Source organism: Aulonocara stuartgranti (genome assembly GCF_965226115.1).
Source record: "Aulonocara stuartgranti genome assembly, chromosome: 20".
NCBI lineage: Eukaryota > Metazoa > Chordata > Actinopteri > Cichliformes > Cichlidae > Aulonocara > Aulonocara stuartgranti.
The window spans coordinates 31,306,516-31,324,166 of record NC_138956.1 but is presented as its reverse complement, the minus strand read 5'-3'; the positions used below and the strand labels follow the sequence as shown (position 1 = coordinate 31,324,166).

The 17,651-nt window shown below is 39.8% G+C and overlaps 2 protein-coding genes and 1 long non-coding RNA gene across 4 annotated transcripts in view; 2 read left to right on the top strand and 1 right to left on the bottom strand.

Moving 5' to 3' along the window:
- The window catches only part of LOC309696319, a 61,881-nt gene extending 59,052 nt beyond the window's left edge, over positions 1-2,829 (bottom strand). Inside the window, exons 1-3 of the long non-coding RNA XR_014273418.1 lie at positions 2,270-2,829; positions 1,965-2,095; positions 201-263 (exon numbers count right to left, since the gene is read on the bottom strand). This is a non-coding gene — a long non-coding RNA (uncharacterized lncRNA). The remainder of the gene's footprint in view (positions 1-200; positions 264-1,964; positions 2,096-2,269) is intronic.
- A 253-nt stretch (positions 2,830-3,082) lies between these two features.
- zfp64 (zinc finger protein 64 homolog (mouse)) lies at positions 3,083-7,230 on the top strand. Of its 2 annotated transcripts, none has more exons than XM_082517505.1 (6): positions 3,083-3,179; positions 3,345-3,512; positions 3,590-3,733; positions 4,778-4,840; positions 4,931-5,182; positions 5,289-7,230. In XM_082517505.1, the coding sequence occupies exons 1-6, from the start codon at positions 3,158-3,160 to the stop codon at positions 6,698-6,700; spliced, it is 2,061 nt and encodes a 686-aa protein (XP_082373631.1). In that variant the 5' UTR covers positions 3,083-3,157; the 3' UTR covers positions 6,701-7,230. The 2 variants fall into 2 exon arrangements, with proteins under 2 accessions (XP_082373631.1, XP_082373632.1); XM_082517506.1 differs by having other exon boundaries at positions 3,089-3,179; positions 3,449-3,512.
- Positions 7,231-7,670: 440 nt separating this feature from the next.
- atp9a (ATPase phospholipid transporting 9A) overlaps positions 7,671-17,651 on the top strand; it is a 66,148-nt gene continuing 56,167 nt past the window's right edge. Inside the window, exon 1 of the mRNA XM_082517504.1 lies at positions 7,671-7,920. The gene's annotated coding sequence lies outside the window, so the exon portion shown is untranslated. The remainder of the gene's footprint in view (positions 7,921-17,651) is intronic.

Here is a 17,651-nt window from a genome sequence, read left to right as displayed (position 1 = left end):
GACATCTTTTAGCCATTCAATTTGACACGACACAAACCAAGGGTCGCCGTGCGTGTTTTGGTTTCCTGAGTTAAGGACTGTCTAGAAATAGAACGGACAACAAATCTATCTTATTTTCTTGGAACTGTACAAATAACAAATCATTAACATATAAGAACAAATGCGGGTTGAAGCAGGTTGCAGCACAGCTCTGAACTCACCAATTTATTTGCCTCCTCTTAATGATGATAATCTTAGGACTGGCGGCAGCAAATGAGCTTCGCCTGAAAAAAAAAATTGCATGAATTAATAATGAGCAAAATTACTCAAACTCTGCACACCACAACCTGCCGCAGCACGGTGGGCAGTGGGCCCTAAGGTGACAAAGCTGGGTAAATATTTTATGTCTAAATATGATTTTGGGGTCCTGAGTCTTGTGTCTGACAATGCTGCCCTTATCCTTGCAGAACATGGGTAAACCATTAAGCTTAGAGGAGACTTGGAATCCATCGGCAGCTCTTATCTGGATGCAAGCGAGAGAGATCAGGTTTGCGTGCAGCAGTCGGCTTTTGAGGCTTATGTCTGTGAAGTGAGTCGACGGTGTTCTTTGGGTGCCCTCAGGTGGAAGCCTGGTATAATTGCTGTTGACAACCTACAAGTCATTGTGCAATTAAAGCATCTGCCGCTCCTGTGTGGCAGTGGGCTGTGATGCCTTGTGACAGCTCGTAGCCATTAAGCAACTGTAAGCAGCTGGCGTGCCTCGGTGGGGGAAAATAATGTGACAGAGGCACTCCCCCCTATTGTTGCCCTTGTCTCATTGGGGAAAAGAGGGACATTACATCACTCACCAAATACACGGGTGTCTCAATGAATGGGAAAGGGGCATGTCTACAAATTAGGACTGGCACAGCTGGATGTCCAAATGATAGTTTGTTTCTGAATGCAAAAACTGAAAGTGCTTTTATTGTTTTCTAACAAGAGATGGAAGCCTAGGGAAAACACAATCAAGACTATGCAGTGTGCTCAACCAGGAGCTATTGGAAATTAATCAAATAGTGAACTGATTGATTAGTTCAAGTGAAAACAATGACAACAATTAGATAATTCAGAGTTTATGGATTTTTTTTCTTTTGTTTTGGTTTTTTTGGGGGGATGTAAAACAACAAATTTTCATTGGTTTCAACTTGTTACATGTTTTTCTTCTTCATATCACTGAAATTTAATATCTCTGGATCTTAAATTATTTTGAGCAGAAACTGAAACATATAAACTGGGAAAAACTGTGATGAGCACTTCTTGTTACTTTCTGATATTTCAAATCATTAAGTGGAAAAACGATCTGCCCAAATAATAAATGACTACAATTGTTGTTTGGGAATATTTTCACTGCGGTTATTGCAGTGTTTCTGAACTTAACGAAGTGACCAAACTGCTCAATCATATGAGAGAAAGAAGAATCCTAAGCTTCGAGTGTGAAAAGTGAGAAAAACAGATTTACAGTTCTAGATCAAAGTAGGGAGCATTTTGGCCAGTTCTTCACTGCTGGGAGAAGGGCGGGAGGGACATAAGTCTTTTTTTTTATTACACCACCACTAAATCATTTGGGTGTCACATGTAAATGTGGTCTTTTGATGTACATTTAAGTATACTGAATTTGCGAGGGAGGGGGGGATTTATGTGAATGCAATTTGCACACTCTTTAGTCAGATGCAATTATTTATTTAATTAGCTCATTTTCATGTCTCCATGTATCCTTCTGAGCTGTGTCATCAAATTTCAAACTCCTAAGAAAACAGTACTTTGTTAATAATATCATCAATACATTTACCATATCACTAACTGAACATTTATGGATTATACGTGAAATCATAAGTCAAATAGGGTGATAATCAACTAGTCACATTCATGTGGGTAGGCTATGAAAGGCCTTGCAAGTCTAAGTGTGTGTGTTCATGTGTCTAGTGTACTTAAATATGTGTGTGTACCTCCTGTCTGTCTCAAGGATTTGCTGTTTCAGCAGGGAAGGAATCAGTCCTATGCCTTTGCCATGCAGGAAAGTCAGCGTAAGGAAATTCCTGAGCTTCACAGTGGCAATCAGGCAGTTAAGGACCTGCCACTGAAAATGGAGCTGTATGTCAGTCACTTTCATGGCTTATTCACACTAGCACAACTGCTCTGGCATAAAAAAAAGAGGCATTCTCATTCACTCACACCAACAACCAAGCAAATTGCCCTTACTTGAAAATGGTAGAGCATGTATATTTAAGTAGCCTACCATCTGAAAGCTTACCTTGCACACGAGCAATACTCTATTAAGTCGCTGCAGGCACCACAGCAAGTGTTAAGGCAATATTCTGCTGCCTAGAGTAAACAATAAAGCTAACTGCTGATTTCCGTGCCTACGTAAGTTAGAATTTGACATTTATATGGCCCAACAAATAGTTTCAACATGCATGTAAAAGCCATCGTTGCCTCTCTTTGTGACATTTCTAATAAGTAGTAACCGTTTTGGTGGCTTTCTAGGAACAAAGAGGTAAGCTAATAGCTACTATCCTCTCCAAGTCAACTAATGCAGCTACTCGTTAAACCTTTAAATAATATACTTTCTGTTTTTAAAGAATTTTAAATTTTGAAATCAGATTTAGTTTTGTTCAGCATCTGGAAAGCAGAGCCTGAAGACCTCGAATGGGCCGGGGGCACCACCACACAACGATGTTGCGTTCAAGTGCTCATAAATACGCAATTTCAGCTTTTAAAATCCCGGTTTGCAAAAGAATTAACACAGTGTTAAATAGATATTGGTTTATTCTAAATAGGACAGTCAAACACTAAGTCAGATAGCTTTATTAATAGTATTATTTAATGACTTATAAGTTGATTTGGGTGATCAGACTTTGTAGTTTGATTTTCCCACGTTTCCCAAAGCAGCATATGACGACACCAGCAAAGCCTTGTGCGGTTGCCGCAAACCCAACGTAGAATGTCGTAAAACGTGGAGTCGGCAGAGAAGTGAAGTGCTAGTTCTATTGATATGCAAACCGTGGTAGATTTCGCAGTTGGAAATAGGTAGTGATGTTTCATTGGCTACTTTTTGACCCCAGTCGGCATGTTTTAAAACTACAATGGACGCAGCGAGGACACAGAAAATGAGCTGATCTCCAGCAAAACCACCTCGAAAATGGCTGCATACACCGCTGAAGGTAAAACAAAACAGTTGCTAAAATTCATAACTGGAAGACAAATCTATGATATCACGATTTAGCTCAAAATTATTGTAGCTATCTTGTAATCACTTTCACAGATGTACATTATGCAACGTCCTATGAAGTCGTTATTTCCTGTTTTGTGTTCTCTGCCATCCGAAGTGGCTGCAGGTCATTCTGTGGTGGTGGAGGTGAGCCCAGATATCCACATCTGTGGCTCCTGCAAAAAGCAGTACAATAATTATAAGGTCTTTCTCGCCCATAAGCAAAATGAATGTTTCCTGTCCACACCTGACACCCCAACCACTACTGCCACATCCACTCTCACAGGTAACATACTCCTCTTTCTGCTTTTGCTGTCCATAATTTGAATGAAAAATTGACTTTGCCTGTCAAATTATTTTCAGACTCCAGCACTGAGTTTATTTTTGAGGAGACCTACCAGACCTGTGTTGTGAGAGGTGTCAAAAAGATGACCAAAGCCCCAAAGACACCTTCCAAAAAACTAAAACCTGCCCTGACTTCAAAGAGACACAGCTGCTGTTTCTCAGGTTGGTGCCTCTTGCTGCTGATGAACACAGATCTTCAATCTCTAACAGGAAGAACTGCACTTCCTGCCACTCAAGCCCCATACCATTAATAGCTGTAAAAAGTATTTGCCTCCTTCACTTTCCTGTTCCATATCATCAAGCAAACTTTATTAAGTAAAATACGAAGAAAACCCAAGTATATACAAAATACAGTTTTTAAATGCTAATTTCATTTATTATTTATTAGAATAAAAAAAGCTATCCAAAGCTGCCCGTGTGAAAAGATAATCAAGCAAAGTAATCCATAAATAACAAAATTACACCCAAGAGTGCATCGATGGAGCATCCAGGGGGTCACAAAAGAACCCATCTAAGCATCTAAGGAACTCTAAGCCTTACTTACCTCAGTTAAAGCTAGTGATCATTATTCAACAATAATAAAGAGACTGTGCAAAACTTGACTTTAGGAAAATATTCTGTGGACTGTTGAGACAAAAGTTTAACTTTTTGGCAGGTTTGCATCCTGTCACAGCATTTCATAAACAACATCATACCAACAGTCAAACATGGTGGTATTGTGATGGTCTTGGGCTGCTTTACTCCTTCAGGACCTGGATGACTAGCTATAATTCAAAGAACCATGAATTCTGCTCTCTACTACAAAATCAGTTTGGCTTATGCAGCAGGACAATAATCCAAAAAACACATTGGCAAGTTCAAAATTCCATTCCAGTTTTGGAAAGTGCTGTAAAACAGCCACCGCTGACACAAAATGCTGTGCATCAGCAAAAAATTGAAAAGAGAGGCAGTAAAGTAGAACTAAAATGTACAAAATGACACAAGTAAAAACAACCATAAAAGAGTTTTATAAACGCACCCCCACAAATTTATGGGCACAAAGCATCAACAGAGTGACAAATAGGCAAAAGAAGAAGAAAGAAAGAAATCGGGAACTTTTTCACAGCACTGTATTTATTTAGTACAGTGTTGATTGGACTTTTCACAAATGCAGAGGCTGCACACAATTTAAGAAAATGTTTGTTTTGTTTTTTTTACAATCTACAGGTTGCACTTTCAAGACACAGTATGGCCAAAAAGACATGGAACGGCATCTTAAAACTCACACCGGTACGCTAATGCTTTCAAAATATGTTCTTCAGTTGCAAAACCCCTTTAGAGTAAGGTTTAACCCCAGTTGTTTTTCTGTCTGCCATCCAGGTGAGAAGCCATTTGAATGTGAACTGTGCCACAAACGCTTCAGTCGGCGGGACAAGCTGAACATGCACAGCCGCTCGCACACAGGTGAGAAGCCACACAAATGTAAACACTGTCCCTATGCAGCAGCAGACAGCAGCAGCCTGAAGAAGCACCTGCGTATCCACTATGATGAACGGCCATTCAAATGCCAGATCTGTCCTTACGCCAGCCGCAACTCCAGCCAACTTACCGTGCATCTCCGCTCTCACACAGGTAGGTAGCCAAAAAAATCCAAAATTGTCAGCAGCTGTGTGACAGTTGTAGCTTAGAGACTGGTATTAAAACTGGCTTTATTTTGTTTATGTATTTATTTTCTAAGGGGATGCACCTTTTCAGTGCCAACAATGCGATGCAAAGTTCAAAATAAACTCAGACCTGAAGAGGCACATCCGGATTCACTCCGGCGAAAAGCCTTACAAATGTGACTTTTGTGAGTACTGCTGCGCCATGAAAGGAAACCTGAAATCGCACATTCAGATCAAACATGGTACGGAGAACTCCTTTCAGTGCGTGCACTGTGATTTCAAGTGTGCCAACAAGACTGCTCTGCGACAACACTTGAGAGAACACCAACCCACTCAGCCCATTCAGTGTTCCAAGTGCACTTACTCCTGCTCCAGCAAGGGGGCGCTCAAGGTCCACGAGCGGATCCACTCTGAAGACCGCCCTTTCAAATGTGACTTCTGCAACTTTGCCTCTAAGCAGCGCAGCAATCTTGTCATTCACAAGAAGAAGTGTCAGTCGGATAAGCTTGAAAAAGGCAGCGGTGGGAAAGGAGGCAGAGGTGGAGGCAAAAATTTAGGCACCGACTCTCCGAAGCCTGTCAGCTCTCGGTATCGAGCCAAACTAGATGCAGCTCGAGCCTTTTGCTGCGACTCGTGTGACGCTTCGTTTGTGAGGGAGGACTCCCTGCGGAGCCACAAAAAGCAGCATCGGGACACTCAGAGTGTGTTGCAACTCCAGCTCTCTACCCCAGCAGAAGCAGTTAACTTGGTTCCCGTTACCATGTCACAAACCAGCTCTGAGCTCGAAGTTCCTATCCCGTGTAACCCAATGCCTCCTTATAGTAATACACAGCTTAAAATCATTGTATCTCACCCGTTAGGCCAGGATAACCCCTTGCTCTCAACTGGTGGGGATGGCCAGAATAAGAGCAACATGGTCTTGCTTAGCCCAGAAAACCAGGACATGGTAGTTAACTCCATGATCCAGCAGGTCAACCTGCTGGCGCCTGTACAACCACTCGGTTCATCCCAAACCACAGAAGCCACTCTTGAACCCCAGACTGTCCTCCTGACTCAACTCAGCACCGACGATGCCAGCAACCCGCTCCACCAGGCCCTGATGCAAACGGCCATAACCGCTCAGGACTCGAGCAGCAGCACACAGACGTTCATCACCACCTGCTCTGAACTGGAGGGGCTCAATGCTTTGATCCAGGAAGGTGGCACAGAGATTACAGTGGTTACGGAAGGAAACTCTGCTTTGGTGACCACAGCACCTCTGCCTGATGTGGACATGTCCAAGCCAGCAGAGATGGTGACGGTTGAGGAGAGTGCCTTACCCTGTGAGGAAAGTGCATTACTGGTGCCAAACATCAGCCTGGGCAGCCAGAATGTGGTCATCCACGGCGTTCCACTTATAGTGTCTCCTCAGCAGAGCACGGTGGATCAGCTCTCCCCTCATGCACTCTATTCCAATTCACACACACTCGAAAGCATCCCACAGTGAACAGCGTTGTGTGTTTCTGAAAGTTAAAAAGACAGTAACTGCATCATAAGCTATTTCTCTGCTGATAGTAACTTGTAGATCTAACGGTAACCACTAAAATAGCAAGACTGTTGGCTTTGGAGGTGTCGTTTGTTTAGTCTTAACATTTTAGAATTAAACATCAATTTTAACATTGTTTCATGCACTGTATTTTCAAGTGTTATATTTGCAGGCATCAAAAATTGAAATTAAACCATATTTCAGTTACAATATTTAATTGAAATCAGGTTTAATTTAAAGCAACATCATACAAAAAAATAAAAGAATAATTCCGCAAATTAACAAAATGTGAAAGTGACTGAATGTATTTGTATGATGTATTTTTTATGTTTGTCCATTAGGTGGCAGCAGAGTGATGAGAGTATATAATGAAACTTGCTCTGCTTTATGGAGTATTCAGACTGTAAGTGTACTGCTGCCCCGTGGTATTGATTATACATATTCTGTATGTATAGCTTTTGTTAAAAATAAATATTTTTTTCAAGCCCTCATTCTGAATCTGAAAAAGTAGATGTCAATTGTAGAAAGCATTAGGCTGCATATCAAGGTCTTAGCTTCTAAAAGGCGACTCGCATTCCCGATAGATTTTTCAATAAAGAGCCAGTTTTTTGCTTGCTGCTTTCTATTATTCTTCCTATTTTTACATTCAGACTTAAGCACTTAGTATTTGCAGAGAGCGGATGCTGCACCTGAATAGGATTCTCCTGTGTAAACACTTGACCATTGATTTCTTTCTGGTCTCTGAGCACTAATGGCTCTGCTGAAGCAGACTCTTACATTTTCTCGCTCAGCATGGCCACAAACTCAGATGAAGTGGTTTGATGGTTTAAAAAACATGTTTGCCAGCACTGTAGGTTGAGAGAGTTGGTGTCTGTTTTAGACAGGGGACTCTAGCTAGTAAGGGTATTACTGTAGTGTGTGTGCTTTAACACTGAAAATATATGAAGGATGGCTTTTCTATAATATCCCCATACTACTAATTTTCTTGAGAAATGCTGCACTTTTTTATACCATTGTGTTTCTATAAGATACGACTGCTACTCACTTGAAGGTTTTGTCTTTTTGAAAGTGCTAGCCAAGAATTGTTTGATATGAAATGACTGCTGTGTCTGTCAATAAAGGAGCAGGAGACAGCTACCTTAGCATAAACACTGGATATGGAAAACAGCTAGCCTAGCTGGGTAAGAAAGCATAGTTACTTATTTTGTGAATTCTGCTTTGAACTGAAAATTAAGGGCGCTAATTTGAGACATCCTTATGAAAGGGTTAGGCGTATTGTTTTAGAGACTTGGGTGTATCCAAACTATGCTAATTGTGTGCTGATTGGTTTGAGTGCTAGCTTTAGCCCACATTTGCTAATAATTGTTTTACGTGTGAATGCAGTATTTGACCTATCAAATTAAAATGCTACACTTATTTTCTGTTCACGCAGGTCCTCAAACAACAAACATGGTAGAAATCTAATCGTTTGAAATATAATCCATTGTATAACCCAGGATAACTTAAAATTTCAACTTCAATTATTTCCAGTGACAGAAAAAAGCTTCCATGGATAACAGTGCTAACTTTTAATAAATATGACGCCACCACCAGATGCCACAGAAACTACTACTAAAATCTTATTCGTAGATGGTGGTTACCATGTTTGGTTTTTGTTTGTGCGTTTATGTAACTTAAGCAAGCTCTTTAGATTGTTTGCTGTGCTTTTTCTACTATTTCTCTATTTTCTACCTTGAAATTAAAAGACAGATCAAAATACTCATTTTGCTCCTAAATAGAAGGGAAAATCTGAAGTTAGGTTCTGTTTCTTGTATTATTTAAGCAACATAAAGCCAGCTTATAGTGAAGAATGTACCACAAAGAGAGCAGCATGCAAACACTAAATCTGCATCAGTTCTGCACTTGGGTTGCATTATGAGTGCCTGCACTCAAACTCAGATTTTTCGAACCACTCTGTGTCACCTCTTCTTCAGGTGGAACTAGGGGGGAAAAAAATCCTGAAATTCCATTATGCATGAAGATGAGTGTTATGTGGGAAAACCACAAAGCACTCTGATGTATCTCTTTGATCTATTATCTAACAGACTTCCAGGCCATAATCCTAAGCACCCTTGAGGAGGACAGACCCTTTCTTTCCCCCTTCTCCTCTTCCACATGTGACGTCATAGCTGGGTTAAGTGCCTTTTCTATGGGTTACAATGTCTTAAGAGCCCTACTTGGGGAGAAGGTTTGAAGAGAGTTGTTATATTTATTTATTTTATTCTGTTTACATTTTTTGGAAAAATAGTGAATTGGTTACAGTATAAATCATACCCAATTTGGTCTGTAAGCTTGTTTTCATATTTCAAAGCTAACTAGAGTGCATTCTCTTGGCAAATCCTAAAGCTTTGCTTGCTTTTCTTTTTTTGATAAATGCTAGGATGAGTTTAAAATGAAGCTCTTCATACTGTATAGCACTTCTGTGTTCCTTCCTTCCTGTGTTTGAGATGCCAGCCTTTGAATGGGGGCCATAAATGGCTTCCCAAAAAGCAATTTCCACTCACAGCTGCTTAAAGAAATCGTAACTTGTGATGCATTCCTTCTGGACATAAATAGATCCAGAAAGGACCAGGTGATGGAAAGATGGACAACAACCAGAACAAGATGACACTTTGGCAAAAAACTGCCGGTGCTCTAAATAGTGTGAAAATGGTAGTAAAATAAACCTAAATGAATTGAGTTTGTTCACTTCTGTCATCAGAGGTAGCTATTAATCAGCCACCGAGTCCAAACAGTTTTTCATTCCTTCAGATACAATCTGTCCCTCGGTTCAACAGTGCATATTTGACCTTTGGTTTGTTTGCACACAATTTGCAATCCCATCAGTAAATGGCATTGAATGCCTTAATGAAATTAACTGATTGGCGAAGTATTGATATGGATTTGTTTTTCCGATGCAGGCATCTTCTGGCTGTGACACTATTGACATCTTAAGTGAATTTTGATTTCTTAGTGCACTGGAGGCTTTTATCTTGTCTGTGTTCAATTCTTTTTGTCTTTCTGATAGAAATTCATGATGAAAGCGGTATGTGATCAGCCAAGGGACAAAAAGACACCTCAATTTGCTTTTCTGAATGCAATGTGATTATTTGCTGAGACATTATTAGGCTATTGTAGCGTCTACGAGAGGAATCGATAGTATCACTTTAGGGCAAACTCTGGATTTAAAATGACTTTGCCTCTGTGGGTGGTTGTATATTTCACGCTGCATGTTTGTTCTTCTTTAATGAACTCGGGCACAATTCAAAGCTGCTCAAATTTGTTCCTGTGATTCTTGAGTTTTTCACACTCTCTCAAAGCTTTGACACTATTTTGTGGTATTTATTTAGCATTTGAGTGTTTGGGGTGTTGTTTTTGTCTTTTGTCGTCTATCTTGGGCTGTCAGGAAGCATTACTCTGACAGGCCCTTTTGTTGTTGTTACTTTAAGATTGAAAGCAGAGTTTAAAACCAGTCCTCGGGGTGGGGGCAGCAAAATAAGTATAATTTTGAGCCAATAGGCATGGCTTCAGTGGGAGCACAAGAGCCCATAAAAGTCCTTTAGTGGACAAAAGAATGCTACAGTATCTCCTGCTCTTCAACACAGAGCCAGTGCCTTTTAAAATAATGTCTTTTATTCCTCTGTGACAATGTGGGCTTCACCGTTTTGCAGCGATAGCTGCACGTAATCTTGTGAATGCAAATAACCCGGCTATCAGCTTTTGTGATTCAGGAACAAAGACATTTAGCTATTGTTTTCCTGTCTTGTTTCTGTGCCGCTAACCCTATACAAATGCATGTTTTAATGATTTTGGCCGTGCACATCAGTGCCATATATTCAAAGGGAAACAAGCACTCAGTTGTTTTCTTTTATTCCATATATGGTCGGATGCAGGTTTTGCTGGGAACCCGAGCCAAGTGTTAGTCTTGGGCCATCAGGTTTGGCTCTGCGCAGATATGGGATTTGTTTTTTTATGCTCGGTTTTGCGACAACCTTTGATCATTCTCATATGTCAGCATGTTGCTTTGTGTGTTCTCTGTCCGCATAGTCTCATAGTTTGCAGAGCAGCACAGTCAGTTTTTGTGTGCTTCAACATTTGTTTTCATCAGACTGCCTTTATACGGTGATTTGATTGTTGTTAAGCATTCCATAATTGCAGTCATAGTAAGTTTGATAATAAGAGTATTTGTACAATTACTGATGTGTTTATTATAAGGACACACTGGTTGTTAGTCCCTGGTAGGAGTTGCTTTTTACACATGTGGCTTTTGAATCAATACTTATGTGTTAACTGTGAATATTGTCCTCAAAGAAGGAACAAAACTGTTGCATAAGCAAACAAACCTATTTACAATTTTAGAAATTGGTTCTCAGCAGATGCCTATGAGCAAGCAAAATATTTTCTCTGTTCACGCATGCCTTATCCTAAAACAACAAACACGATGGAAATCTAATCTTTTGACATACAAGCCATTGTTGTGTGTGCGTGTGCGCGCACATGCTTGTGTATGCGCTTAAGTCTTTGTTTACCATGTGTGCTTTCAGAGTGCTTAATGCGCACAGATACTGCTGCCTCAATAATTCTTACACAATGGGAAACACTGAAGCCTTTGGTGGATCTGAAACACTTCACCTGAGAAATGTGGGGGTTTTAAAACTGCATCCCCGTCAAAAATCTCCCCAGTTTTTATTCTTTTTGTGTGTTTGATGTATTTTACTTAATTAAAACATTTTCTTTTTAATGAACTGCAGAAATACTTTTATATTTCTAAATCTGTTGTGGTGGCCCTACATACATTTATTGCATCCTACCTATAATTTCTTCAGTGTATCTTGTTTGTGTAATAATCATTGTTGATCATTTACTGCACTGCAGGAGTCACTGGCAGAGCCATAGAAATGTTTGAGATGCTCAGGAATGGAATGGTGAAGAGATGAAGGGTAAGATTTAGACTCTTTACTAGTATTAATATTACAATTAATACGATAGAGAAGAAGACATTTCCAGTTTTACTGTTACTAGTGAAAAAGCTTTGGTGAACTGGGGATGGCCAGCCTTTTTTAACCTTTAAATAAAGTTGTCTTTGTGCCACCATAATGTCCACCCAACCCCATGGAAAGTCATAGCCTGTCCATATTTGATGTTTGTTTGACCCCATAAGGGCACGAACCTTGGCTAATCCTTCATCTGAGGACAAAGCTTATGTTTGCAGTGACATCATAAATGCCTGCTCAGAGAAAACAATGGCTGATGAATTTAGCTGGAGTCCAGCACACTGGACAGCAGTGACACAGAGCCGTTGGCCGAAACTTCCAGTGTCATAGAAATGTTTCAAACAATGACCAACACCTTGGCCAAACATGCAGAGTACTCCCAAAACGAGGGGAGCTGTAGTCTGAAGAGATCAAAATGCTGTGGTTGTTTTAGGGACAGTGGCAGGGAGAGCCTGAGCACGGCTGGGATCATCAGGTTATAACACCAAGTGTTTATATGAATCTTTGTGACTGTTGGAGACAGTCAGGGATGGGGCACTGCTCCTGGGGGAAGAAAGACACTTTGTTTTTATAGGCTGCCTGGAATGTGTTGAGGACTCTGGACATCTGCTTTATTAGCATATGTGAATCTACCCCCAGCTATGTATCTCCTGGTGGTCTGATAATGGATCTTACTGTTACTGATAAATGTAAATACAGACTAGGATGCCTGGTTTGCGTTTTTTGCGCCGTTTAATTAATGGCTTTATTTTCATAATAATGTTTAGACATTTACATTCGAACCCCTGACTAAAGCATAGGAGGCAGGCTTTGTGAAATTCATGCTTTTTTGAATGGAAGTTGGGTTTTTTCCCCCCTGTTTTCTCAGTTGCACTACTTTGCTGTTTCAGTCTGGCTCTCCTGCAGCTTATTGGTGTGAAAATTCCTCAGAAGCATTCTCAGAGTCATTCTCGGGTCGTTACAGATGCACCCCACCCATGCACTCATACCGGCTCGTGGATTACCATTTTCTTTGTTAAGCTAATTGCATTGCATTGTGTCTGTTTAAAAATCAAGCAGGGGGTATGTGAGCCTATGAATGAATGCACAAGGACTTATGGATGAGATGTATTTTCTTCACATGTAAATTAAATAATTGGCATTGTTGGATATGATTTTTAAAATGACTAATCGATTAGTTACATATTTTTTTCTTGCAGTTCTCTGCTCGAACTCGATTGTATTACCCTGTTATGAAGTCGACTCGGGTTGTTTCCTGCTATCACGTCTTCATGACAGAAAATTAATTAGTTTATGAATAATGCACCATTTCGCTTGCGATAAAGATCATGTGGCAAAGTGCCTTCAGACAGATATCATCTATTAAATAAACCAGGCACGTGTAACCTAACACCTTGTGGGGAATGCACTCAATCAAGCCTATTGTTTCTGTTCACATACAGTTCCTTCTGTGAGATAAGTCTGACCTGGCCACGGAGATAACAACAATGCCCTAAAAGCACTGATGAGGCATTGACTGTCAGCGCCACAGTTAGCAAGATTTCCACCCAGATTCATACGCAATTCAGGTTAGGCAAGCAGCTGCGGTCATCAGAGGTGCATTAAATTAACTTAATAAATAATACAGGGAAAGTAAGCCATTGTTGCTAATATCACATTATCCCAGACTAATATTCAGACTCTTAGTCAGGATGTAATTTAGTGAGCTGGTGCCTGTGGTGTGATTCATGCAGCAATTTGATCATGCCACCATTTGAATAGGCAGCATAAATATTATGGCACAGAGGATGTGAGTCAGGACAGAGAATCCAGTTCACTGGGCCATTACTTGAGTTGAAAGGAAAAAGAGGAAGTTGGTTTGAAGATTTGTCACCATCAGATCTCTCTGTTTTAGAAAGGGGGTTGGCTCAACAAAGCTCAGGAATGTGAAGAAAGATCTGGGTGTTGGGAATGTTTGTTCCCATAAATAGGAGCGACTAGTCGCCAGTTTCTGGGTGGGAAGAACAGCTAATAATACTATTCCAGCTGCATTATTATAGCTCCATTATTAACTGATATAATACAGAGAATTTTAATTTAATTTACATAAAATATATAAATAAAATGATTTCATAATGTGGGACAAAATAGTGGTGCCAGTATTTGGTGGTTCCAATCAACTTTCTTTATTTCTAACAAAACCTGCTTCAAATGCCTGAATATGCATTATGTTTATCTTGATCAGCAGGTTTAGTCTGTTGCCACAAATCTGCAGTGCAACAGGTTAATCAAAACTGACCCTTTGTTTCGTGTCATCCTCCTAAAATGCAGATGTGGTTGTCTTGTTGTATGATTTTGGACCTAAATTCCTGCTAGAAGCTCCTTTGAGGCAGTTGTCCATGCTCAGCCACTCATCACTGGTGGTGGTTGATGTATCCATCTGTGCCAGCAAAGGGGAGCTAATCCCTGACAACTGCACGCCTCTGACACCATGTCTGTTGCACTGCTGGTTGTGCGATACAATAGCTTCTCCTCTTTTGTCCTTGAAATTGTTTTAATTAGCACCACAGCAGGGAGAAGTCGAAAACATAAGATTGAGACAGTAGGATGGACAAAAGTACACAAGTATGATAGTACAGTATTGCAAATGACAGTCAGTGATATAATTGAAAAGGTGAGTGATGTGAAAGCAGCAGTGAATCAACTTCAAATATTATAAAAGCATCTAAATGTTTATGGATAACTGAAACTTCCAAAGCACACGATGCCTTTTTAAATCATAGTTAATTATGCTTATTTTAAAATCAGCTACTCTTCCTAATAAAAATTATGACTTTTAGTATATTTTATTTACTTATTGTTCCATTAGAAGTATCGTCCTGTAGTTGAATAGCCAGAGACTAATTTAAGTGCGCATTAATATGAGTATTTCATGAGCGATACACCCACTAGAAAGTTTTAAAAAGCAAATTACTTTAAAACTCTAGAACCTGTTATGCTTGCTAAACCATGCTTAACAAGTGCAATGTAGGTAGATGTGTGCATGTGGGGGTGTGTGTGAACATGCATGTGTAGGCTGAGATAAGCCACAGCCTCATGCGATCACACTTGTTCCACCACCGAGACTTGGTGGACCTCCCAGCAGCCGACGAGAGGTGCGCATGATCCGAGAGGATCATGTGACCTCTAAAATGCCGCAATAATCCAATATCCATGTCTGTTAGTTGTGCGCGTCACTTTCTGTTGGAAAGTTAATGCTCTGAATCTTTGTGGAATGCCAGCCTACGTGTTAACTTTAGATATCGATAAGGAGAAGACGGGGTCGTCATTTTAGGGCAAAGGTTGCCTTTAGTTTCTGTAGATTAAAATGGAGGTTGAAAAACTTAGATTGGCCATTTATGTAAATACTCAACCCCCCCCTCCCAGTTTCTGCTCTCCCAAGTCAAACACCCATCCCCCTCAGACTCTCCTCTTCTCCTTGCCCCATGAGAGGCGAGATGGTGGAGGGGGAAGAGAGACAGAGATCCCAAACCATCTGAATCCCTTTTAACTAAGTGGACTGAGAGCAGTAGGGCAATTATTCCACCATGATGCATTCCTTTTCAAAAGAGGATGCCATCACCGTGCAACAAATGGAATGCAAGCTGTGTTATGGCCAGTGAAGGAATGCCACATCCAACTCACAGAAAAGTACATGAAAGAAAACATTAAATCAGGTGCTTTAAAAAAACTATATAAGTTGAAGCGTTCTATAAATTTATTAGGACCACAATATAAAAACAGAACAAAACATGTAAAGCAAAAGACATTACTTGAAGTTAAGTAGTATTTATTATGCAGAATCTCCTCAGTCGGGATGCTGCTGATGTTAGCAAAAACAAATATCAATCAATCAATTATGATTGGTTAAGATGGAGCACAACTAAAATGCTTGTTACAAGTAACTACAGTTCCTTTTAACCAATATGGTCGACTAAAAAGTAAGATGTTTTCCCTGAAACACTGCAAAAACAAGTGTAAAATAGATCAAATAGTGACATTTGAGTGAAAATCAAGTATATGGATAATAACTAAAAAAAATAAAACTTCTGTATAGACAACCACAGTCTGTAAATTAGGTAACAGTTACAATGGCTCAGATTGCTTTGTAACTGATTAATTCATGTTTAAAGCATATTTCAATAGATTCTCCCATGTTCAGAGCATGAATGCTTGGATAAACAGTGTGTGGTTTGTGGTAGCTGACCACAAGCTGTTAGTTTTCCTGAGATTTGATTATCTATCACTTACATTGTAGGCCAATTTCCTCCAACTATAAACACAGGCTTAATGATGAAAAATACAGCTGTGTGGTGTTTGAATGGAGAAGCCTACAATTAACTAAGATTAATAACAGTGTGCTGTGATGGAGCCCCCCCCCCCCCCCCCCCCCCCCCCCCCCCCTCATACTCGGACCCTCAGGCAAAAGTTCTGTGAGAAAAATTTTCTCATTTTCAGTCGCAGCGTCAAAAGGGATGTGTTTTTTAAAGGTTTGCCGATTTGTCTGTTTGGAATTTGAAGGCTTTATTTTTCTATTTCTGTCAATTTTAAACTTTATTTTACAGAAAATATAAGAAAAAAAGGCAATTTTTTTATGATAAATCATTTATTAACGCCTCAAAGCAATGTTTGCTTTTGTAGTTTATTATTGTTTTATTTATAATAACAATGCTGTTAATTCTTTAAGAAGATATAATAAAAAATTATACACTTTGTGGTCATTAAAGATATGATTTTAGTCTGGCGGGGGTTCTTTTCCCATACCCCACCTGTAGATTGTGCACCGCTGATTACTCCAGACACCCTTTCCAGGTCTACTTCTTCAGTGTTTAATGGAGCTCATCGTCCCCTACTAATTCTCTCACCATTTCCCCTGAAACTGGACACTCTGCCACATGTATCATCCAATAGCACCTTTCTTAGGAAGTGACTGGAGCATGGAGTGAGAGCTTTAGCACTTCTTTTAAAGAGTAAGACAATAGGAACAAGACAAATTTCCAACTGAGCAGCTGTGTGGTGGAAAACACTTGCCTTTGTGTAGTCCTTCCCACAGTCGCATAGGGGCTGTCATATGCTCAGCATTTGCTCAACTTTTTTAATGGGTTTTTGAATGCATGTGGGGTGAAACCAAACACATCCTTAGATGTGTGAAAGTCGCAGGGTATAAAGACAGATGTATGAATGCTCAGTTCCTATTCTCCCACCTCATCTCTGTAATGATTTAGTGCCTGTTTAAAAAGAATCGCCTTTTTTGTCATATAGCCACAGATGTTTCCGCCCATCTGTCTTTTATTTATGGCTGATAAAGCAGTATATTTACATTCATCCTTACAGAGTTAGATGACAGTAGTACATTTGTAAATAACAGTGCTTTGTATCTATATGCTAAATTGCTAGCTTGGTTCAGATCTGTAGGAAGAAACAATGTGTCTTTGTATGTGACCTCATTGTTCCTTGGTTGAACCTAAGTCCATCTGAAAGCCTCACCACTAAGCAGCCATCTTGGTAATTCCTCCAGGTATTTATTTAGAATATTTTTTTATTGTTAGGGAAAATCAGCCGCTCTTTCATAATCTCAATTCTTTATTTAGCAGTGACAGCTATTGAACGTGACACGCGAAATGAACGCAAATTAAATTTCATTTAATGATAAAAATGAAAATCAAGCATTAGGATTTATAATATATACTATATATTATTTCAAAAAGCTTTAAATGTTTGGAGGGTTTTTTTAAATATACCTTGCTAGTTTTAATTATTTTTGCTAGCGTTAGCTGACAACCATCTTCTCTAAATGGGTCACTAATGTCTTCAAAAACAAAAACAAAAATGTAGTGGCTTCCTTTTGGGCATTTCATAGTGGCCAAAATGCCCCAAAGGGC

Coding starts and splice junctions, on each gene's coding strand:
- zfp64 (XM_082517505.1), top strand. CDS start 3,158: ATGGCTGCATACACCGCTGAAG. Junction 4,841..4,930: donor GCATCTTAAAACTCACACCG/GTACGCTAATGC, acceptor TCTGCCATCCAG/GTGAGAAGCCATTTGAATGT. Junction 5,183..5,288: donor GCATCTCCGCTCTCACACAG/GTAGGTAGCCAA, acceptor TTATTTTCTAAG/GGGATGCACCTTTTCAGTGC.